The sequence below is a fragment of the Terrapene carolina genome, unplaced genomic scaffold, assembly GCF_002925995.2.
Source record: "Terrapene carolina triunguis isolate 2854851 unplaced genomic scaffold, T_m_triunguis-2.0 Scaffold58, whole genome shotgun sequence".
NCBI lineage: Eukaryota > Metazoa > Chordata > Testudines > Emydidae > Terrapene > Terrapene triunguis.
In genome coordinates, this window is record NW_020664409.1 from 50,680,660 (window position 1) to 50,705,580 (window position 24,921).

Sequence of the window (24,921 nt, forward strand, 5' to 3'; positions counted from 1 at the left end):
TTTGCTCCCAAAGATGCGCTAGGTCTTATTTTCAGGGGAGGTCTTATTTTTCCTGGAGCTTCGGGGCCTTATATTCCGGGGTGGCCTTATTATCGGGGAGGTCTTATTTTCGGGGGATGTCTTATATTACAGCGAGAGGCAAAACTGGAAGTAGGTCTTATTTTCGGGGGATGTCTTATTTTCAGGGAAACAGGGTATGTTAGATTGCTCATGAAAAAAAATTCCTGCCTGATGTGGAATGGGAAGGAATTTCTTACGAGGTATTGTCTATAACTGCATATGAAGTACGGTGGCAGTACTCCATTTCAGGTATTAATCATTCACTTTTTACCCTGGTCTTTTGCCATGTGTGTGGATTTAAAAAATTTTTTTTTTAAAATATTCCCCCACTTTCCCCTCCCCATTAAACCCCTTTTCTTAGAGACTTAGGCCATGTCTATACTAGGAAGCTTACGGTGGCACAGCTGTATTAATACAGCTGTGCAACTGTAAGATCACTCATGTAGCCACTCTATGCTGACAGGAGAGAGCTCTCCCGTTGACATAATAAAACTATCTAAACGAGCGGCAGTAGCTATGTCGGCAGGAGACACAGCGCTGTGCACCAAGCGCTTACGCCAGCAAAACTTATGTCGCTCGAGGGGGTGCTTTTTCACCTCCCTGAACAACATATGTTTTGCTGACATAAATATAGACATGGCTTTAGAAGCATGTGCCTACGTTCTACCTTAATTTGTAACTATATTGTTTGTTAAAACAGATTCTTATGTTCTTCTTAAAAATAATTTCACTGATTCACACACACTTATTTTACATTATGCTTCATAATCTATCCATCTATCATAGGGTTTTATATAGCTAATCGTCGTAGTATCCATGGAAAAGCAATCACAACAGTTAACTACCCAGTGGACTTCATTTTAAAGAGGCAGAAAGCCTCATATTTATGATGAGATTTAACAAGTTTGTTCTCCATATTTTACATGCAGTGCTTCTTAGATATTTAAGTTTGCACTATTAGTTATGGATATATTGAATTCCACACCACACTAACTTAATACAGGTAGAGTTTGCTTCTGATGTTTGTAGTCTAAGTTTCAATAACAGTTTTAAGAATTGCAGAACATAGGAAATACAGTGAAAAATCCTAGAAATATCTGAATACAAGTCATACAAGCATATTTATTTTATTTTTGTATTGTGTGTATTTCATCCTCTCAAGAGATGCTAGATGGAAAACGGAGTCCTCTTAGTAATAAGATCTGTAGGTCACAAATTATAAAACAAAAAAAAACCTGAACTCCACATACCAGTAGTCTTTCCAGCCTTTCTTTATTCAGAGCACCAACTGGTTTACTAAGATCCCGGAATGTTTCAGGCTTTGTCAAATCTAAAAGAGAAAAGAAATTAATCTGTATGGATTGCTACCACTGATAGGAATCACTTGTAAACCAATATTTTAAAACAACATTTTCCTCCTCTTCCTACAGGCACAAGAAGCTCTCACACTAAGGCCTGGCCTACACTATAGAGTTAGGTCAACGTAAGGCAGCTTACACTAAAACGTAACTCACTGACTTAACTCCACCTTCACGAGAGGCGTAGCGCTTAGTTTGATGTAGTTAGGGCGCCAGTGCCAGTGCATTGCTTACATCAATTGCTGATGCCTTTCAGAAGTAGTACCACAATGTCCCACACTGACAGTTAAATCGGTGCAAGTGCTCCTGATGAGGACATGCACTACCAACACAAGGTGTGTAGTGTGGATATGCAAAATTACTCAATTACTGCAGTGGCTGCATGTAGACATAACTTAGGTTGACTTAATTTTGTGCTGTAGACTTGCCCTAAGTGACTATACCCTGTTCCCAACATTAGTTTTTCAGCTTATTTAAAAGTTGCACACAAAGGCTAGCTCTGGAGTAGGATTTTGTTAACATTATATGTTCCAAAGCACTATGATTGGGCAAACATCTCCCATCTGTTAATATGGACCCCAGTGGCCTTGAGGCACAGAAAAATGACATATCTTCCCCCTACCATCCCTTAAGTAACTTGACACCTTCATTGTGTCACAACAACATTGTCTGAATAGGAGGTGTCTGAGTGGGAGCTGAGAAGCACAAGTGAAGTCACACTGGGCCCATTAACGGCAAAGGCATTCACAACTTTGAAGAGGGCAAGCTACCAGCAACACAAAATGTTACAATTAGAACCTTACTCAGGAAGCCAGTTTAGGCACTAACCTTGACAGTTAGCACCCTGCCTTGAACCTCCCTTTTTTAGGAAGCGTTTATCAGAAAATGGTGATGGCCTCAGTCTAGCAACACCTGGTCCATACATTTCTTCTGTACCTTATCAGTCTGTTTCATGCCAGACTATCATATGATTGCTCCATATAGATTATAAAAAAATGCAAAACGCTGTTGAGATTATTGACCACAAGATATTGTTGACTCATTCATAAAAAATATTGTGGAAGAAGACAAATGTGGCCCTTTTAGCAAGCACCTCAAAAGCTTTTACAAACATTAGTTAAGCTTCACACCTCATCAAGTATTAGCCCCATTTTACAGATGGGGAAATCAGACACAGTCACTTGCTTGACACAATAGAGCTGGGATTAGCATACTGATTAACATCCTGTTCCTTACCCTCCAACCTCAGGTTGATGTGGCATGATTTTTATGCAGTGTAAAAGCAGCAGTTTCAGATTTGTACATCATGTGCAGACTATGATTTTTCCTCCTATATATGTTGTTTACCTAATTCTGAACTAGAATAATCTGCTATGATCCAAGGAAATACAGGATACTGGGAGAGATCATTGCAGCTCCGATCAGCCAGATTGTTGAGATGAAGAAGGTACTGGTAGTTTGAAATATGACCTCGCTGCCATTGCAACATGTAACTCTCAGCCGTCTGCTCTGTAATATGATTTTCTTAAAAAATAAAAATAAAAAAAAAATATTAAACTTCTTTCTCTATTCTAAAAGATACTTAACTTTAAAGCACCTTGAATTATTTCACTGCATTATACACTGTAAATGTGTATAATGTTTAAACAATCTAATTAAAACATACCTATCCATAGCTTTAAAATGCATAAAAATCATTAAGGAGTCCAATTGACTGGACAGGGGAAAAAGACTAAACATTTGTGAAAGTAAAGAGAAACGTGACGTCTACAGTATTTGAAGAATTTTCTTCTTAGCAGCGAGAAGACCCTTAAGATTCTGGATCATGGTTTACTAAGGGATGAGACTACATGAAAGGAATTTGTTTTGCTATGGAGTAACTAATGGTGCCTGCTTAACATCGGTTAGTGAAACGTGGTCCCACCTTTCTGTGAATGAGGTCCTGTTTAACAAACAGATTGGATGAAGGTGCAATACCAACACCACACAGAAAAAAGGAAATTATTACAGGAGGATCTCTTTGCCTACGGAATACGGAGTGGAGTGTCTGTCAGAGATCCTCCCCTCCATTAGCTCCAAAACCAAATAATACGGTTCTAATGGAAGTATGGATATACAAGCCATACTCTTAAAGGAAAAGATGGCCTGAGCTGACAGACCATTTCCATAGCCATTACCACAGAATACGGTACTGTTGCCACGTTGGCTGCTTCTTTGATTATATTTGAGCATATCTAAGTAGATTCTGCTATCTCTCACCCCTGTGACATACACTGGGTTTATCACAGACTAAGGGGGTTGGGATTTGTATGCCAGCCTCTTATTAAATTATTCACAGAACATTAATTATGTTATTCATTAACACAATTCTGTTGTTAACACCTTCATTGAGTCCGTAAGCTAAAGAGATAGTAGGATGCACTGTTGAGAGCTATTTCACAAATACATGTTGTCACAAAGTGAACTCCCCCTAACAACACTGGCCCAGTCTGGTAACGAACACGCTGTAGTTTTAATCCTACTGATGAATGACTGGCATTCATCTCTTATTTAAAAAAACAAAGAAGCCAACAATCAAGGTGGAAGATACAATTTTCTGCAACTAGAAAGCACAGTTACAAAGGCTGATACAGGCAACTTGGGGATGGTGGCGTAGCAGACGACAGGTCCTTTAACACTGTCAAAGATTAGATGCAAGTCTGCGGGTGGCTCCTAGAAACCAACCCCCCTGCCAACCTCCACCAAAAATTAAAAAATCTTTAGCTAGTTACAGTGCAAGCATGATAACCTGTAGCGAGGGGAAGAGGGGGACCTATATATGCTCCTACAGCATGGATATGTAGAAACCGGATATTCTTCATACCCTCTCATTCTCCTTCCCCTGCAGCTACCCAGTAACTTTTATAGAACATGGGTCGGCAACCTTCGGCAAGCAGCCCATCAGGGTAATCTGCCGGCAGGCCACAAGATATTTTGTTTATGTTGACCGTCCACAGGCACGGCCCCCGGGCATCTCCCAGTGGCCGAGGTTCGCCGTTCCTGGACAATGGGAACTGCGGGAAGCAGCATGGGTGGCCACCGCTTTCCGCAGCTCCCATTGGCCGGGAACGGCAAACCGTGGCCACTGGGAGCTGTGGGGGGGCTGTGCCTGCGGACGATCAATGTAAACAAAATGTCTCGTGGCCCGCCGGCGGATTAGCCTGATGGGCCGCATGCCAAAGGTTGCCGACCCCTATTATAGGGGGTACAGGTGGCCTCTAAATAGACTGCCATATGCCCAAAAGTCTACGGAGGAATGGAGCTTTCCACCTATTAAAAAGATGCATAATTGTTGTGACGGTACCTCCTATAAGGCTTTATGGAAATATGCTTAGAATGTGTTTTAATGCTACATATAGCATGTAACATATCTCCGTAAAGGTTATGATCTACTGAATGTATTAATCCTATTTGTATGCATGTAACATTTTTGTATTCAAAGTTATTAATGTTATGAATGTTGGCTGTGTACTGGCTTGATTTCTAAATAACCTTAGTAGAGCATTTGGTCAATTCCTGGAGAAAGGAATGTAGAAATTAAGTACCTAATCAAGAAACACTTAAAGGACAATGGATCTTGGAACGTTCCAATCCACATAAGAAGTCTACTTGAGGACGTTCAAGGTAGCATGTAAACAATGGAGGCTACCTGTAAAAATTGTGAGTCATGCATGGACATGTGACTTGCCCAGGTGACTCCTAAACTCCATCTTGGAGCTAGACTTTGCATAGGAGTGAGGAGGGGGTCTCCACCCACAAGAGAAAGTCTATTTAAGCCTGTGGGAGACCCCTCCATTTTGTCTTCAGCTGGCTAAAGAGAGAGCCTCTTCACCCCACAGGATACTTGAAAGAAACTGGAACAAAGGATAGTGTACAAAGGGTGTGAGTGATTGCTGGACCCAGGCTAAAAGGAGATTAGTCTGTAAAAGGGAGCATTCTGGAACTGGTGAGGATCTCATCTGTATTCAGTTTGATTAGACATAGATTTGCGCATTTTATTTTATTTTGCTTGGTGACTTACTTTGTTCTGTCTAGTACTACTCGGAACCACTTAAATCCTACTGTCTGTATTTAATAAAATCACTTTTTACTTATTAATTAACTCGGAGTATGTATTAATACCTGGGGAGGCAAACAGCTGTGCATCTCTCTATATCAGTGTTAGAGAGGGCGAACAATTTATGAGTTTACCCTGCATAAGCTTTATACAGGGTAAAATGGATTTATTTGGGTTTAGACCCAATTGGGAGTTGGGCATCTGAGTGTTAGAGACAAGCACACTTCTGTAAGATGTTTTCAGTTAAGTCTGCAGCTTTTGGGCACTTGGTTCAGACCCTGGGTCTGTGTTGGAGCAGATGGGAGTATCTGGCTCAGCAAGACGGGGTGCTGGGGTCCCGAGCTGGCAGAGGGAAGGCAAGGGCAGAAGTAGTCTTGGCACATCAGGTGGCAGCTCCCAAGGGGGGGGGTTCTGTGATCCCACCCGTCACAATTGTGACCTACCTCTTCCCACACATCAAGACAACAGAACCCAGCATATTCCCCACAAGGGAACGAAGTAGGACATTTAATAAATAAATGGTTTCAAACCTAGATATGTTGCAATATAGAAATAGAGCTCATCTCGATCTTGAGAGTTGTAGAATTTTAAGTAGATGTCAGAACACAGGTCATTTTCTGTGCAAAATACTTCTAGACCCTTTGAAATTAAAGGAGAAAAATTAAGTCTAGAAATTCAGCGACAAGCCCTACTGCCCATGTTACTAACAGCCAAATTCAGTTAGCGACATCCAAAACTTAAGACTGTTCCCATACAAGAAGTTCGTCAGCAGTTTTGCCTAACTATTGGCTAATACGCTGCCTGTTGTAAAGATTCCTCCCCTCCTCAACCATATACACATGCACTTTCTTGTAATCAGAGAAAGGAAATTTATGGCTGTACACAACTGATCCAAACGAGACAATCTAACAATTTCATATACAATACACAGTACACATTTTAACTTAAATATATAGTAATTGACTGAAACAAGGCCAAAGTGAGCCCCTTTGGGTCCCTCCCCTCAAATGGTGTTACACCTAGAGTTTACATTTACATTATGTTAAAAACAAACAAAAACACTGAAAGTGTACAACCAAGATCTCAGTGCAGAATTGTTGTGCTGCCCCTTTGCCACTCTCTCACATCAGTCATGTAACCTAACACAATTTCCTTCTTGTACTTCAAGATTATATATAATCTTTAGAACTCACATTTACCAACCTGGCCATTTTGCAAAAGAATATGTAATTTAAAAAAAAATCATTAGGGATGTCAACATACCCCAAATCTGGGCACTGTAAAGCCACGGAAGTCAATGTATAAACCAAATTACTTTATGGCAAACAAAAGAAAGTAGTTCTGTTATTTCACTGTGAAAGAACTGTAATACAGGTCAGCAGAACCGGAGAGTGTACTTAAGTTTCCATCTCATTCACACATCGGAATAATCAGCAAATTAAGTAAAATCCTTTAAATAGCTTTTTAGCATAAGATCTGGACTAGTCTCCACTAATACCAAACTGAAATATTAATTTTTAAAAGTACCTATGGAAGAGGCCCTCACCCCTCATACAGACAGTTCACTGTTCCTTTCAATTTACAACTTCTATCTTGCTAACAAAACGTAAATGGTGGGTGAAAACTGCAGTCCTATTCTTAATCTCAGAAAGCAAGAGGAGTTACTTTTTCTCCCACTGGATAAATTCAGAGAAAGTGTGAAAGGTATTAGCAATATATGTAGCTACAGGTAAACAACCCCAGCTCACCAATGGCATTAGACCATGTCTTCTTTTGTAGATGCGACGGACATTGTGCATCATTATGTGAACCACAGGTTTCTGTAAAATAAAAATCAAAACATACCCCAAAAGCATTAATACTCCACAGATTCTTATAGATGATATCAGTAACATTCAAGGAAATTAAACAAGGGTTTTTTTTGTTTGTAGGCATGTAATGCCCTGGAGGCAAGATTTATCCACCACATTAGAGAAGAATCTACCCCTGTTCTCCTACAGAAATAGTTATTTTGTAGGAGAAATAATTATTTTGCTATTGGCAGCTTCCCAGATTGAGAGACAACTTTAGTGGCAACTCCACTGTTTATAGGTCATTCTAAAATTTTCTCAAACAACCCTAGTCACACAACAGTAGAAGGCAAAAATGAGGAAGTTGTCAGAATATGGAAAGGGTCCTTGAAAAGTAAGCATGCTGGGAAAAATATTTGCTAGCTATGGATACCACCTTATGGACAAACATAAAATAGCATTTCTTTCACCTAACACAACACAAGGTGGCAGCGGATCTGACTTTAGGACATTACAAACGCATAGTGAGTGGTAATCTATAGTAGGTTCGGGAACGGATTTTTAAACAATTGTTTTAGAATAATTTTAACCCTTTGACAGCACAAACAAAAAACAGTCCCATGAATGAAGCAGCAATGATCAACCAGTTTAATCTACAACACCCTCCACCTTCCCCCCCCGTGGAAAAAAAAGTTTAGTAGGTCAGGAACTGGAGAGCCCCCTACATGTAGTTAACCTTGTTCAGTTTTAACTAGACACAGAATGTACTCAAATCTCCAGTATGCAGGGAAAGTACTTCAGAATAAGGTCCTATACATTGTAAATTACATGGAATATTCAGACAAGGAAAGTCTACCATGCAACTGAATAACTGCTATTAGGCCAGTAATCCAATGAAAATAATCTCTCTCTGACAAATCAAAAAGTAAGAACTATGTTTTCATTTCAATGAAATAGTCAAGATCAAGAAACAGTCCCAGTAATTTAAGTGATATGTATAATATTACATATGAACAGTCAACAAAGGAAAACTGTGGAAAATTAAATGGTTATTACTTTAATCAGCACAACAAATTACATCTACGTAGGTGCTTATTGCATGTGTTCCAAGAGGAGGCATTTTCTTATGAGGAGTCATCTAGAAAAAAGAAGTTATATATGGTACACAGATGTGCAGGGTGGGGAAAAAAAAAAAAAAAAAAAAATCACACTTGAAATTTTGTTTACTTACAGGATATCCATTAAGAGGCTGGAAATACAGGTTTGCATCAGTGATGCATACATGCCCCGGATTAGTCACCAGTGGTGTCACCATTTCTGCTTCACATTCCATATGCAAGGTTTCAGAAACATTTTGAAATCTGAGAAAAGTTAAAAAAAAAAAACAAAACCCCAAAAAAACAAAAAACACAGAAGTCAATATATCTCTCACTGGTTCCTGCTTAACTGAAATGGTCACACACTGCTCTAGAAATGTTTCTACGTGCATCTTATTGCATGGCTAAAACAGGTTATCTGAAAAATGTACCAGAGTCCTCTCCCTATCTTCCCTGCTACTCCAAAGTAGAAGTTGTTACACAGTCCCCATCACATTCTGCAGCAGCCATCATTTTAAAGCACTGACAGCTTCACACGCACTGCTGCATTTTTCACAGTCCGTTCAGAAATGCCACATTTCCACCAGAAACTCATGTATAAGGACTCAGAACAGTATGAAGATGTATAAAAAGGTAACAAATTTAACTTTATAGCAGAGAATTTTCCACCCTCTATGCTAAATGTAAGGTGCTACAATACTGAGTCATAATGCAAAGAGAAGTAAGATCCTCTAAATTAAAATGCACATGCTGTGGTAAACAAGGTTTTCCTAAACACTTTAAACAAGCTAATTAGCTTTTGTTAATCTCTAAACAAGCTTGAATTTTGTAGTAAAAAATAATTAGAAACATACCTGTTTTTATCAAATGATGTTCTAGCCAAACGTGACTGCAATATAGCAGTTATCTAAGAAAAAAAGATTAAAATGTTTTATGTTCCTAATTGCAGTCGGATCATCATCATCATCAACATGCCCTTAAAATACGTCATTGGATTTACCATGGCAGCCTGATCTCCCAGCTTGTCCAGGTGAGAGGCCCGATTGAGCTATTAAAAAAAGGAGTTAAAATTAAATACCATATAGATTCATACTACAGTCAATAGAAGTTGAGGGCACTCAGCAGACTTGCACACTGTTAACAGAGAAATGACGTGCAATAATTGTAAAAGAAATTATTACTCAGATCTACTGTTCAAATTTGAAGTCATTTTAATATCTGGTCTATACAGACAAGCACCATCAAGAAATAAAAGTTTTCTAAGAGAGACGTATAAGGCAGATTTCAAAATGAGCACTATGTTTGATTAGTGTACGTTATCACAGGTGCTCCAAGCAAATTGGTAGTATTCTTAGGCAAGTGTCCTTTCCATTTGCCTTCAGAAGGTGAAGCTATTCAGGTATCTAAAAGGGTGTCATAAGGAGGAGGAAGAACACTTGTTCATCTTAGCCTCTAAGGATAGAACAAGAAGCAATGGGCTTAAACTGCAGCAAGGGAGGTTTATGGTTGGACATTAGAAAAAAGTTCCTAACTGTCAGGTGGTTAAACACTGGAATAAATTGCCTACGGAGGTTGTGGAATCTCCATCTCTGGAGATATTTAAGAGTAGGTTAGATAAATGTCTATCAGGAATGGTCTAGACAGTATTTGGTCCTGCCATGAGGGCAGGGGACTGGACTCGATGACCTCTCAAGGTCCCTTCCAGTCCTAGAGTCTATGAATCTATAAAACTATTTGCTTAGAGAGATTCTACCTGTATCACATATTCCAAAATTAGATGATGTTGTGGTGAAGTTTGCAAAGCTGTCAAACACTTGTACCTGAAGTAGAGTTTGTATAACGTCATCCACCTTCCCAGCAACATCCAATTGAAAGAGGTATTCAGTTTTACCCTACCAAAGACAAAAAGTACGTTTAATACGGATGAGAGACTATAATTAAGCACAGTACCAAAAGACCACACACTCTCTAGCCAAAATGTATTTTAAAAGAAGGTGGCATTCTTGAACTATTTTGGATTTCATACCCATGACAAATATACAATAAATTACAAAATGCAGCTTCGTTGGAGTAAATTTGCTTTTTAAGTGGTATTTGGCAAGCTATTCAGTATTTAATAAACATTTTGAGACAAGTTTTCAGATTATTATAGTGTTAGAAGTAGGGCTGTCAAACGATTAAAAAGTTAATCGTGATTATAAAAATTAATCGTGATTAATCACACAATTAATTGCACTGTTAAACAATAGAATACAATTTATTTAAATATTTTTGGATGTTTTCTACATTTTCAAATATATTGATTTGAATTACAACACAGAATACAAAATGTACAGTGCTCACTTTATATTTTTGATTACAAATATGTGCATTGTAAATAACAAAAGAAATAGTATTCAATTCACCTCATACAAGTACTGTAGTGCAATCTCTTTATCAGGAAAGTTGAACTTACAAATGCAAAATTATGTACAAAAAAAACTGCATTCAAAAATAAAACAATGCAAAACTTTAGAGCCTACAAGTCCACTCAGTCCTACTTCTTGTGCAGCCAATCGCTCAGAAAAACAAGTTTTTTTTACATTTGCAGGAGATAATGCTGCACGCTTCTTGTTTACAATGTCACCTGAAAGTGAGAACAGTTGTTTGCATGGCACCATTGTAGCCGGCGTCTCAAGATATTTACATGGTAGATGCACCAAAGATTCATGTGTCCCTTTATACTTCAACCACCATTCCAGAGGACATGCGTCCATGCTGATGATGGGTTCTGATCGATAACAATCCAAAGCAATGTGGACCGACACATGTTCATTTTCATCATCTGAGTCAGATGTGACCAGCAGAAGGTTGATTTTCTTTTTTGGTGGTTCGGGTTCTGTAGTTTCCGCATCGGACTGTTGCTCTTTTAAGACTTCTGAAAGCATGCGCCACACCTCGTGCCTCTCAGATTCTTAAACCCTGGGTCAAGTGCTGTAGCTACCTTTAGAAATCTCACATTGGTACCTTCTTTGCGTTTTGTGAAATCTGTAGTGAAAGTGTTCTTAAGATGAACAACACATGCTGGGTCATCAACTGAGACTGCTATAACATGAAATATATGGCAGAATGTGGGTAAAACAGAGCAGGAGACATACAGTTCTCCCCCAAGGAGTTCAGTCACAAATTTAATTAACGCATCGTTTTTTTAAATGAGTGTTATCACCATGGAAGCATGTCCTCTGGAATGGTGGCTGAAGCATGAAGGGGTATACGAATGTTTAGCATATCTGGCATGTCAATACCTTGCAATGCTGGCAGCATTATCTCCCGTAAATATAAACAAACTTGTTTGTGTGAGCGATTGGCTGAACAAGAAGTAGGACTGAGTGGACTTGTAGGCTCTAAAGTTTTACATTGTTTTCTTTTTGAGTGCAGTTATGCAACAAAAAAAAAATTCTACATTTGTTAAAGTTGCACTTTCATGATAAAGAGATTGCACTACAGTATTTGTATGAGGTGAATTGAAAAATACTATTTCCTTTGTTTATCATTTTTGCAGTGTAAATATTTGTAATAAAAATATAAAGTGAGCACTGTACACTTTGTATTCTGTGTTGTAATTGAAATCAATATATTTGAAAATGTAGAAAAACATCAAAAAATATTTAATGAAATTTCAATTGGTATTCTACTGTTTAACAGTGCAATTAAAACTGCGGTTAATCGTGATTAATTTTTGAGTTAACTACAATTAATCGACAGCCCTAGTTAGAAACAAAAGTTTTTAAATGCTTGTACACCCAAAACAGAGGGTCAACATATTTATTTGTAACTTTAGAACCAGTATCTAGCGACTGAAGTTTTTATTGTAGGATATGTTTAATGTTACTGTATACCTTTTAGACAAAAGTTTCTAATCTACAACATCTTAGCAGATCAGGCTATACAGGTTAATTGCAGTACAGGTCTCTGAATGAGGAAGGAGAATATGTACAATGGAAAAACACTGAACATTAAAAACAAGGTTCAATTTTATCTATCTACATTTTAGGTCTGCACTCTATTGTATCACGGCAAGGAGATCACAGAATCTTCTGACAACCCTGACATGGTATAAAAGTATATCAAATAAACTCCTGTGATTTTTTAAATATATTACCTAATGAGGCAAGATGAATACTAAGAGGTATTTGGTGACACTGGGATATAGGTAGATGCAATGAAAGATTTATTTTGCAGAAGAGCCGCTTTTCAGTGTCGTGGGTTATTTAGAGCCAACATAGGCAAAAGGGATCTTAGAAAAAGTCCATCTCCCCAGTCACATGGAAAGATAACAAAAACTACTCAGGATATTCTGATTTGCTAGAGAGTGTAACTACATAGGTGCTAAATGGAGAGGATCAGTGGAGTTTCAAAACACATATACCTAAACTTAGCACCAGAGCAAAGTACTCAGATGAGCATCTGGAATTAGTAATCATTCAGGGGGAAGATCGGTTTGGCAACAGCCGAACAAGTGAGCCCTTGAAGCTATGGAAGAAACACTAGGTTTCTTGTTTTAACATGCAGCAATACAGCTGCATCCCTTTATGGTGTTAGTTATGATTCCCTACCACTCACATAAATAAGGATTAGTTAGGAACAGAAATGACAAGGAAAAAAAAAAGAAGAAAAAAAAATCCGCTCCAGTACCTAAAGATAATTGACACAAACTGGACCAAAAAAGTTCCTCCCAACTAGTTAGCCTCCAGTAAGTTTGAATTCTGGAGCAAGAACTCAATCTTTTCCCGTCAAGCTCAATCCAGTTGGGTTTGTTGTTGTCCAGGACTGTAACAGGGCGTAGCAGGGCCCCCTTTGCTCCTGCCTCTGCTCTGTTCCAAAACCACTCAGACACCTTCTGGCTCAGCAATCACCGGTGCAGTTTATTTACAGTGTGTAATCCCACCGCCTTCTCACCATCTAAAGCTTGGAGGTTTCAGCCTTAAGGGCTTCTCAGTCTCTGCAACCAGGGGGGAACTACCCCTCTCCTGCCACTCTCTGGCTTCCCCCTTTCTGTCTGCCCCATCTTGGCTTCCTTCCTCTGCAGCCCCAGGCTAACTGAGCTGGCAGATGTTTCCCCTTTGTCAATCAGGCACAGGTTTCTCTAGGCAGCTCCAATCTACCTCCCTTAATCGGCATGACAGAGAGCTGGCTCAGCAGTCCCAGCCCAGAACCCTGTCACAGGGACCTTTTCCTGTCAATAAGGTTTTATTGTCTGTACTGCCAACATAATGCTGGTGAATAAGGGGAAAAGCAGTGCAACAAGGTTTTCACTGTTTCCCCCTAACTTTCAAGAGTGCTTATGCTTTATGAATAGAGATCTAGTTAATAAAGAGTACACAGAAAACCTAAAAAAGTTGTGAAGGGAGCAAAAGAGCATTCCCAAGACATGTTGCTGTTCATTATAGAAACAGGAGTTTGTGGGCTGTGTTATCCTTGAAATCTTGCTCTTATTTAAGGAAGATAGAATATCTTGAGCAATTTAAACAATTCTTGTGCCTGTTCACTCTTTTCCAGTAACTTCTGGGTAAGAACGAAGTTTGTTGGTATTTGAGCACTTATGTTCTTTCACAGCAAATTTATAAAAACTGGTTTCTTTGCACTGCATTTTCTTTCTTCATTTGCCTTTCCTTGATCTAGTTTAACCTAGCAATTGAAAAGCTTTTATATGCATACAAAGTTTGTTTCAATATCAAGTCATGGCAGCCTTAGACCTTTGACAACACATCATGCATACATTAAGGCAAATACCCAGACAACGTTTATTATACAATACACAGAAGTACTTATTATGAGTACTTTGCATTTCTTCCCATAAAACTCAGATGGCAATTAAATAATCAATCTTGCTCTTTCAGGAACAAGAGCATAGTTCATATAAAATCCTTAGATTGTTAAACATAATGAAAAATGTCTACTTACTCTTTCAGTTTTATAGGGTGCAATAATGTTTTGTTCTTTAATGAGAAAAGCCTGAAAAAGGATAAAAGATCATTTAGCCAGAATACACTTGGACAATAAATTCTCTATGAAATACATTGTTTGGTGACAATATGTGGATAAAGTGTGTGCGCTCATGATGTGTATGTGGAGGTCTGCGCAGGGAGGAGAGATCTTCTATTAACTTGGGGTGGAAGCAAGAGGGGAGTGACAGTGACAAAGGGGTCAGAACATAGAAATTGCCAGGAATGGCCCATCTGGTATCCTGTTGCCAAAAGTGGCCAGTACCAGATGCTTCAGAGTAAGGTGTAAGAAACCGAGAAGTGGGCAATTATGGAACTACCTTTTGGAAGGAAAATTTCTTCATTTAGAAATTCATAAAACATCATTCATAAAACTCTTCATTTAGAAGTTGGTTATGCCCTAAAGCATGAGGACTTGTATCCATTCTTAAACTTGGCAGCTTTTGCTTTGTTTTCTAATCCTATATAATTAGGCTTAGCAGAATGCAATTTTTGTATATATAATTTTGATGGATAATATCAATGTTTATTTTTAAGCTTTTTATTAGTTAAATTTTTACAGTTGCAGGAAATTATGTGGGGATCAGACAATAATTATTTAGTGATGGTAGATGTTGATATTCAAAAAGTTAAAGATTTATGACTGTTAAAACAACTTGTCAACATCACTGTTTTACTAAGCTATGTAAAAAGACCAAAGATAGAAACAAATATTAATAATAAAGTCAGTTATATTAAATGTTTTTAACTAAATTATGTTATGATGCCTTTCACTCAATTAGCTGTATCCAGAATTTAAGTTGTCATTAGCGCGGCATGTTCACTGGTGATACTGCTGAAGAAAGGCATTCATTATAAATATATATATATATATATATATATATATATATATATATAATAAAAAATATATATATAGGACTAAAACTGATGTAAGAACAGGTTTAACAAGTTGTAAGCACTTTCTGGTTTTAAAGACAGTAAACTACTATTAAGCAAGATAGAAGCAGGATTGCACTCTTTTAGTTTGAGTGACTTCTGCTAGTGAGAGATATCGCTTTTCAGCAATATGACCACCACCTACAAAAGGCACAAGTGTTCAACTCAACCAAGAAGCTTAATTTCTTAAACATCTTTTTTTATTTAGTGCATTTTTATTCTATTCGCTAAAAGAGTCCACAATATTTAGAGGATTAAATGCAATGTAAGGAAAGAGCACTGAGGTCTAACTATACTTACTGGAAGGCTGTTTGATATACAGCCCTTTCCTAGAATTTTTTTTGCACTTAACATTTATAATGTTCTTCTTTGAATTAGTTTTAATATTTAAATCAAACTACTATTCCAAACCGTCTTCACTTTCAAGGCCCTTCATGGCCTCTCTCTCATTTACTCTCAAGATTCACAGATTCCAAGGCCAGAACGGTCCATTGAAAAGATGTCACCTCCAACTGGCCACCTGTTAAATTTTCAAAAAAGTACCTTTATGCTTTCTCTCATGCTGCCCTTCACGCTTTGGAGTAGTTCCCTGTAAACATCCAGAAAGCTACCTCACTATTCTCCTTTTCAGCGATGCCTATAAAAAACTTGACAATGGGTACTGGTGTGCTGAGAGCACTGCTGACTGTGCTGACCAATATTGATTCATTGTTTCCTTGTACTTCCCCATCTACCTGTCTGTAGACATCTATTATCTCTTTGGGACAGGGACTGTCTTTTTCTTCTGTCTTTGTACAACCAACATCTAACACAATGGGGTGCTGGTCCATGACTAGAGCTCATAGGTGCTCTGGTAATAATCAAACAAACTATGGCTATGAAAGCCCTCATCTAGCAACAAGCTCCCTGCAGGCACAGAGGTTTGCCCACATTTCAGGATCGGGGCCTAATATCTAAGATTTGCGTACATTGCAGTTAGCTTGTATTACTGCACGTTAAATGAATATTTTACAGTTTGGCGAACTCTCAAATAGATATCCCAAATTTAAATTAGCAAATAGAACATGAAGGTTGAAAGCATCTGCATTATCAAACAAGCATAACAGAAAAGACACTTTCAGGTTTTAACATATATTATTAATGCATCTTGTTATTCCTCAGAGATAACGAAAGCGGAAGTTAAAGTATTTTTATACTGTTTTGATAATCTCCAATGATCTTCACATTACAGGTTTTATTTCACAACTATTATGGCATTAAATAGCTTTTCAGTTGCCCATTACTCGCAGTCAAAACAAAAGGCTTCTTATTCAGTCATGCACTGGCAATGAGCTTTGAGTTTACAGAGACAGTAATCCTGTCTGTGAATATATTGTACACCTGTTCCATTATAATTCACGGTAACTACAACTTATTACAAAACGGATGTAATGAAGTCTTATATGCTAATAAAGGTTTCTCTGCACAGAGTTTGACAGACATCAGAAAGTGTCAATTATACACATTTTATACACTTTAAATTCCCTCCCTTTTATATAAAATGCGTTTTATATCACAGCTTTCATCCAAGGATTTCCATACGTTACCAGTATTATAGGCAGTGGTGCTGGAACGAAGAGTGCTCCTGCATCCTCTGGCTTGAAGTAGTAATAACAAACACCAAAGACCTGGTTTCCATCATCAGCACCCCCTCATGAAAATTGTTCCAGCACCCCTGATTATAGGAAGGAGATGGTAGCACCTAACTACCCCATATTTAGTTTGCCGAACACTTTCCATTATCAAAGATGTTTTTGAGATACTGTAAGAGGAATCCTCCTTGGACTACAGATTGGGCTAACGTGTTTTGTTCTTCACAACTTTAACAGGAGAGTGTGGGGATGAAAAGGAAAAGAACATAGCTCCACTCTTAGGGACCTGACTGAGTTTGCAGGACTGGTTGTTAGAAAGGCATCTTTATATTTGTAAACAGAGGACATTTTATATAGAAGTTGTTGCCATGGACCCATAATGCCATTTTCAAAGAAGCTCTACACTAAAAAGAGAATAACTAACTGTACTGAGTATAACTACATCAGTATAACTAGTACAACTTTCCCATGTAGACAGTCTAGTGACCTGCCCAAATTAATTTTCGACTGTAGCAATTTGTTCTTTATTAGGGCAAAAATAAGATTACAAGTGTGAAATCTACCAGTGGACCAAAATGAAAATGGGTTGAAATTTTTCTCAAAAGATTTCATGAAAAGTGTGTCCATTTTTTGTTGAAGTTTTTCTAATTTTGAAATCTTTAGATCTGCTCCATTTTTTTAAATGAAGCTTAGAGTGTTGAACATTATTTGCAAATTTGAATTAACCATATCCAAGACATTCCATGCTCTAACATTACTTCCATACTTCATGACCAGTTACTGAAAATTTTAATGCACACGCAGTAGAGTCCAATCTTTGAACTGAGTTTTCCACTTGAATCTTTGAAAAGACAAATGTAAGCAAGCCATGATGGTAGTGGAGAGTCAGAAAAACTGCAAGAGATGTAGAAAGACCAAAACAAGAAGTATCAAAGTAGAAATACACCTCCCTTGGTTTTTAATGATAAAAGTGATCCTCCTGTATCCATTCATTTCTGAAAATATTATCTTTACTAGGCAATTTGCAATTGAGCTTGGAGGTAAATTTATCGTATCTGACTTACCATCTATTCAAGAGATACCCTCAACATGTCAACCTCAACTCAGTTTGAGTTGAACATTTGTTTTTTTTCTGTATTTACTTATTTATGAAAGATGTTAAGAACGGTAATGTGGCATATTATTTTCTAGTTCATTGTGTCCAATATTGTTTTTTGAAAATGCTTAAAGAAATCCTAGAAAAAACTTTTCTTAGTTATGAACCATGAATTTGTTATATGTTTTTCTTACCTGATTGGATACAACAGAAATCACTCCAGGTGTATACCTATAATGCAGATAAGGTACTTGAAATACAAGTATTCCACTTATTAAAAACAAAAATAGAAGTATCTAAACATCTTATTCACATACCAGGTGAAAGGGTTATTTGCTTCATTATCTTCTGGTGCTTCTATACTAATACAGTCTCGCAATGGGATCTGCAGCAAGTTATAGAAATATGTATTTCTTTAAACATATGTTTTAAAAAGAAACTAAGTTACTACCAAATGATCAGACTGGACAATTTACCTTAATAATGGGCTGGATTTTCTCATCTGGTTCAAAAATAATTGATTTTGAGCAGATTTTTAGTGAACCTCTGATTTTCCTAAAAAGAAAAGGAAAAAGGAAAAAAAGATTTACATAACCAAATTGAGATCCAATAGCTGAATGACTCCAGTATAATTTTCAAAACACAAATGGTTTTCTACCTTTCATCTCTGCAGTCTTTGTCTATAATATGATTAGCCGTATGCTGTTCAAAATAATATTCCTCCAGATTAAGAAGGAGCAGCGAAAACCTACAAATAAAAAAAACGAGAAGGAAATGTTTTCGTTTTTTTAAGGAACTTTTTTTCTTCATGCAGGGATCAGACTCTGCATTGTTCTTATTAAAATATACTGTCAAATGGGTAGGAGTAACACAATTAAAGACATGTTGGAGACTGGTTTTCCTAAAAAATACAATTGTGTTTTAGGCATTTCTGAAGTGTTAAACACCATAAAAGAGATCTTTTATGCTCTGTTACTATGCGGGTCAAAAAAGCAATCCTGATTACCTGGATGAACCCAGCAGGACCACAAAGGCCAGTATGGCTCAACCTGATCAAGGTAAACCATGGAACAAGTATCACCTAGCACAGTTCACAGAAGCTGAACTCACACCAGTTTAAAAGGAAACAGGAAGCAATCAATTATTTCAAAATAAGTAAGGCTTCTCTCTACCATATAGCCTTGAATCATTTGATATTATCTATGCCACCATCACTTAGCTTTACATGTTATTGAAAATATAAGGAAAACATTATGTATATGCATAATCTTTTAAGTTATTATAATAATAAACATTTTTTAAAACTGCACTGCCAAGATTGTTTGGGCAATCTGTGAATAACCACAACAATGAATCCTTCTGAAAGGCCTTGCTTTCTGTATTAGAAATAAAAGGGCGATGTTTCTCCCCACTTTCAGTCAAGATTTGTTTCAGCCCTTCTCAGTTCCATTATTTGGTATGAGTGAAAACTAGTGTCTGGCCCTTACCTTTAGGGTCTTTGTGAAATTAGAGACTAACAAATTTATTTTGGCATATGCCCAAATAAATTTGTTAGTCTCTAAAGTGCCACAAGGACTCCTCGTTGTTTTTGCTGATACAGATTAACACGGCTACCCCTCTGAAACCTGTGACGTTAGAGAGAACCGTTGGATGACTAAGAATTCTCTTAACACCAAAAAGTGGTCAGCTTTCTGGAAGTATCTGAAATCGACAGTTGCTATCAGAAATTTGCCATGTGTAAGACACTTACCTAATTAACTCTAATTGTTAACAACATTAAATAGCTCAGCACTATAACCAGCTGATTCAAAGCCCATTGAAGCCAATGGAAATTTGACTTCAACGTTGTTGGGCTCAAGCCCTAAGTGACCCACACCTAAAATTTCACTTTAAGTGTATCACAGGAAGCACTTGTGTAATATACTCCTGAGGGAATTCTGCGCCAAAAAATTAAAAATTCTGCGCACAATATTTTAAAATTCTGCAAATTGTATTTGTCAAAATAAAACTATATAATATACCAGTTTCAATTATTTTGGTAATTTATTCCAAAATACCTGTCAGCAAATGTGTCTGTAATAATACAGACACAGATAAAAATTCTCCCAGGAGTAGAGAGTTAAAGAAACCCCTATGACAGCCCATTTCCTGTTTCTCTGCCCCCTCCCACTCAGAGCCCAGCCGGAGGCCAGACACTCTCAGCCCCTCCCCACCAGAGCCCAGCCATGCCCACCCCCACCCAGACACTCACACCCCCTATCCCCAAGAGGCCAGCTGTGGGTCCATCTCCCCCAGCCCAGACACTCACATCCCCTACTCCCCAGAGGCCAGCTGTGGCTCCTCCCCTTGGCCTAGACACTCACACTTCCTCTCCCCCAGAGCCCAACTGCGGGCACCCCAGCCCTGATGCTCACACCCTCTACTCCCCAGAGCCCAGGGATCCAGAGGGAGAAACAACTGATGCTGGGTCCCACGCTTGCACAGTTTCTCCTGTGTGGCGCCACCCCCTCCTGCCTTGAGCTCATGCTGGGAACTGCAGTGGCTGGGAACCCTCAAGTTCCCTCCTCTTCCCCCCCCTCCTGGCCTTATCTATTTGTGAGCTGAGCTCTGCTGGGTCCAGCGGCCCCTAGTGGCGACCAACGTCTCTACATCACATTTCTGTGGAGGGAAAAGGGAAATTCTGCATGCACGCAAATTTCTGCAAAATTCTGCATTGCGCAATGTCGCAGAATTCCCCCATGGGTATGTAATATAATCAAATTATGTTGCCTCTCTGTAAGTCAAGACAACACACTTGTCATAGATATGGCCACAAGTTGTAGAACCACTATGCAGTTTAATTGCTCAGAAATACATTGATAGCAACACATCATACAACGAGTATCTGATAAATTATTACTTCTTTGAGGATCATTCAATATTTTATCTTAAGTGTGGGATTGGAATGAAAAATAGTAGACTGCTTTTAAAGGCAAAAATACCCTTAAAACAGAAGACAAAGGAAAAGGACATCTTCGTTGGTTAAACAAGAGGGGCCAGCTTTTAAAAGAGCACAAAGGGTATCTCTACACAATGTTTAGGAGCTACTAGCAGGAGTGAGCCTCCCAGAGCGGGTCAAGAGACTTGGGTTACCAGGGCTCACACTAGCACTCTAAACACAGCTGTAGAGACATTGCTTTGAAGTTGAGGCTCAAGCTGGAGCTCAGGCTATGAAGCCTAGGAAAGGGGAAGGGCTTCATATATTGGACTTGAGCATTTAAAATCTAGTCAGCTAAAAGGAGCTTCTGGTACTATATCTGCCTGAGCCACCCTGCTGACTTTTGGGGCCTTGGGGCTGTATTTTAAGAGAGAGCAGGACAGCTAGGATACATAGGATTATCATCTACTGTTTCTGAAACCAATGTGAAAATATTAATTATTAAGATTATATTTATTATTTGTATTACAGCAGTAGAAGACCAGAGCAAAGAGAAATTCATTTTAAAATGGAAACCACAAGAGAATACCACAAGAGTACAGTTTCCCCTTTTTGACACTATCAACACAATGTGACAACTCAAACCCTGCTGTTCAATATAATTTTTTTTCTGGAAGCAACTATCCTACCAGTTCCAACATAATGACACCAGCAAGCAGCCAGTGTAAGGGAACTCAATTGAATATACACCATGTCTGCAAGCAGACTGTCTGCAAAGGGGCTACATGCACAGAAACATTCTCCAGAAAGTGTTCCTGGCAATCAGAAGGCGTCAATGAAACTCTGGAGACTACCTAAGATCACAAGCTGGTCTCACTTCTTTAAGTAAAAATATTTATTGAGAGCCAGGGGAAAACCTTTAGGGTGCACATCAGTATCGACGTGTACATTAAAAGAGGAGATGATGTGAGTTTAAGGAAAGGAATTCAGCTGATATTCAGTTAACCAAGTCAGACTGATTGTGAAACAGGAAGCATTGTAATATTGTGTATTGGCTCACACTGATATCTCCCTGAAATGGCATGATGAGATTGTTAAAGTCTATCTCAAAAAAGGGCTATTTATACATGTTTGTTTTAGCTTTTTAAAAAACATACTGCAGATGGGGGAGTTCCAGACTGCCTGTTAGTTACTTTCATGAGATGTGCTGAAACCTGAAATACAGCTTGGTAATGGAGGGGTATGAACCTAGTACCTGGAGGCTTGAAAAGCATTTGCTATTATGTAAGAGATTAATATTCACAAAAGATCATCCGTATTTAGGGACTAGAACCTGCAAAGTACTGAGTGACTTCAACTCCCATTGATGTCAGTGGGTGTTGAAAGTGCTTAGCACTTTTTTAATACTGTACATATCACAGTGCCAGCTGAATTTAAAATGCCTACAGTAACCAAGCACAGCCTATATAGTTTTGCTTGAACAGCTTTCATTTCATAGCTCTGTTTTCTACACTGTGCCAATTAAGTTAATGGATTAATTTACTAAGATACATGAAAAATCAATGTGGTGACTAAGTGGAATATAATTTCTGAAGAAATTAAAAAAAAAAAAAATCTCGCCTGAGGAGATACTAAGACACATGAATAGAAAACTGCTTTGAGTACTTGACCCTGGGCAACAGATTACACTGCTCTACAGCCAAAATGCTTCTGAAATAAATGTAGTCAAACTTCACTAATTCTGGGTCACTGAGAATGAAAATGATGCTTAAAATTGTTGATTGGCTCTAGCTTTCAAGATATGCTATTGGGTCAGTATATACGACCCTTGACTTGGGAATGGCGGAGGATAAGTGAGTTATAAAGGGAAGGGATCTCAATTTAAACCAGAAATGACTAAAATACATCTTTGACTGGATCTATGAATAAATCGATGACTGGGTTTGGACAGTACTTGCTTTTTAGGCAAAACAATGACTGATGCAATCTGAAGCTGGTATTGCATCATACATGATAGGAATTGCATCATGTTATTCCTAGAAGTCATGGATGATGCAATCATAACGAAGCTTACATCACTCTGCTGAACAAATTGTCCTATATCAGCTCTAGAAATCATACAGTGTCGTGCTCTCTTATTTGTCAGTGTTTGATTTGGCAAAGGGACACATTTCTGTTTAGCCAAAGTGAGCAGAGATGCCTCGTACTTGTGTGAACAGTGCAGATAACTTCTGCTATGTTTGTGGTGAAGTGACTTTTGCATCACAAAAGCGCAGTATAACCACTATGGTTAAGAAAGCCTATCACCTTTATTTTGGCTGCAAAATTGGACATCAGGACAAGAGGTGGGCCCCACACATATGCTGCAACACTTGTGCAACAAATCTTCGCCAGTGGTTGAACAGGAAAAGGAAATCTATGCCTTTTGCAGTGCCAATGATTTGGAGACAGCCAACAGATCATACCAGCAATTGTTACTTCTGCATGGTGCCTCCAGTTGGGAAAGGTGTGTCAAAGAAGAAAAACTGGACTGTGCATTATCCAAACATTCCATCCGCTATACGCCCAGTACCCCACGGAGAAGGACTGACGGTTCCTGATGCACCAGAATCATTCTCACTTGAGTCAGACGAGGAAAAGGAAGAGGATGAAACTTCTGGTCCTGAACCATCAATGTCACAGAACCCACATTTTCTCCCATCCTCCTCCTCTGAACCACACCTCATAACACAAGGTGAACTGAATGACCTTGTCAGGGATTTGGAACTACCCAAGAGTAAGGCAGAGCTGTTGGGCTCCAGACTACAGCAGTGGAATCTCCTGGCAGGTGATGTTAGGGTTTCCATGTTCCGTGACCGTCAAAAGGATCTTGTCCCATTCTTCTTCATGGAAGGTGATCTTGTAGCCTGCAACAACATCGATGGTGTAATGGCAGCCCTCAACATTGTTCACGATCCAGATGAGTGGAGACTGCATCCACCACTTGTTGAATCAAGGAAGATTTTGTTACCACCCTTACACATCAAGCTGGGTCTGATGAAGAACTTTGTCAAGGCCATTGACAAAACACAAGCAGCTTTCAAGTACCTCCGTGGAAAATTTCCAAGGTTAAGTGAAGCTAAGATAAAGGAAGGTGTCTTTGTTGGTCCTCGGATTCGTGAACTTCTTCGAGATGATGCATTTGACCATGCACTGCGTGGCAAGGAAAAGACGGCATGGAAAGCCTTCCAGTTAGTGGCAATACATTTTCTCGGAAACAACAAGGCAGACAACAACAGGTTGTTGGTGGAAAACCTCCTCAAGGCATACAAAAGCCTTGGTTGCAACATGTCACTAAAGATACATTTTTTGCACTCTCATCTAGATTTTTTTCCACCGAACTGCGGAGCAGTGAGCGACGAGCACGGTGAGCGACTTCACCAGGACATTGCAACAATGGAGAAACGCTATCAGGGCAAATGGAGCCCATCAATGCTTGCAGACTATTGCTGGACAGTGACAAGAGATGCTCCATTTAATGAATACAAGAGACAAGCCAAGAAGCGCCGAGTAGACACTGAATAGGACTAAACTATGTACAGAATAGTTTTTTGCCTTTTGTTTCATAATAAATTTTATTTATATAACCCTTTGGCTGATTTTTAAAGTGTTACATAAACAGGACAGGTGAAATATTATCATGTAAAGCAACCATAAACACATGAAAAGACCTAGGTTTACAATTTAGGATTAAAACTCTACTATCTACACAATATACATAGACATAAAATGTAAAAACTTAAATATCTTAGAAACAGTAGCCAGTTGTTTTAATTGTCATATTTGAATTCAGCACATCAAAATACATAATAGCACATTTTATCTCTGAAGCAGACGACTTCTCAAAAATTGTAGACCAGTGTTATTATTTACACCTGAACATTGCCAAAAAAAAAAAAAAAAAAAAAAAAAAAAAA

General features: G+C 38.4%; 1 protein-coding gene across 1 annotated transcript in view; it reads right to left on the reverse strand.

The window, feature by feature from the left end:
- NSMAF (neutral sphingomyelinase activation associated factor) overlaps nt 1-24,921 on the reverse strand; it is a 57,875-nt gene that overhangs the window by 22,999 nt on the left and 9,955 nt on the right. Inside the window, exons 2-14 of the mRNA XM_024205738.1 lie at nt 18,707-18,796; nt 18,525-18,603; nt 18,366-18,433; nt 18,243-18,279; nt 14,345-14,395; nt 10,222-10,293; nt 9,402-9,449; nt 9,256-9,308; nt 8,536-8,665; nt 7,263-7,334; nt 6,045-6,153; nt 2,766-2,942; nt 1,311-1,390 (exon numbers count right to left, since the gene is read on the reverse strand). Of these exons, the coding sequence (XP_024061506.1) occupies nt 1,311-1,390; nt 2,766-2,942; nt 6,045-6,153; nt 7,263-7,334; nt 8,536-8,665; nt 9,256-9,308; nt 9,402-9,449; nt 10,222-10,293; nt 14,345-14,395; nt 18,243-18,279; nt 18,366-18,433; nt 18,525-18,603; nt 18,707-18,796 (1,066 nt within the window). The remainder of the gene's footprint in view (nt 1-1,310; nt 1,391-2,765; nt 2,943-6,044; nt 6,154-7,262; nt 7,335-8,535; nt 8,666-9,255; nt 9,309-9,401; nt 9,450-10,221; nt 10,294-14,344; nt 14,396-18,242; nt 18,280-18,365; nt 18,434-18,524; nt 18,604-18,706; nt 18,797-24,921) is intronic.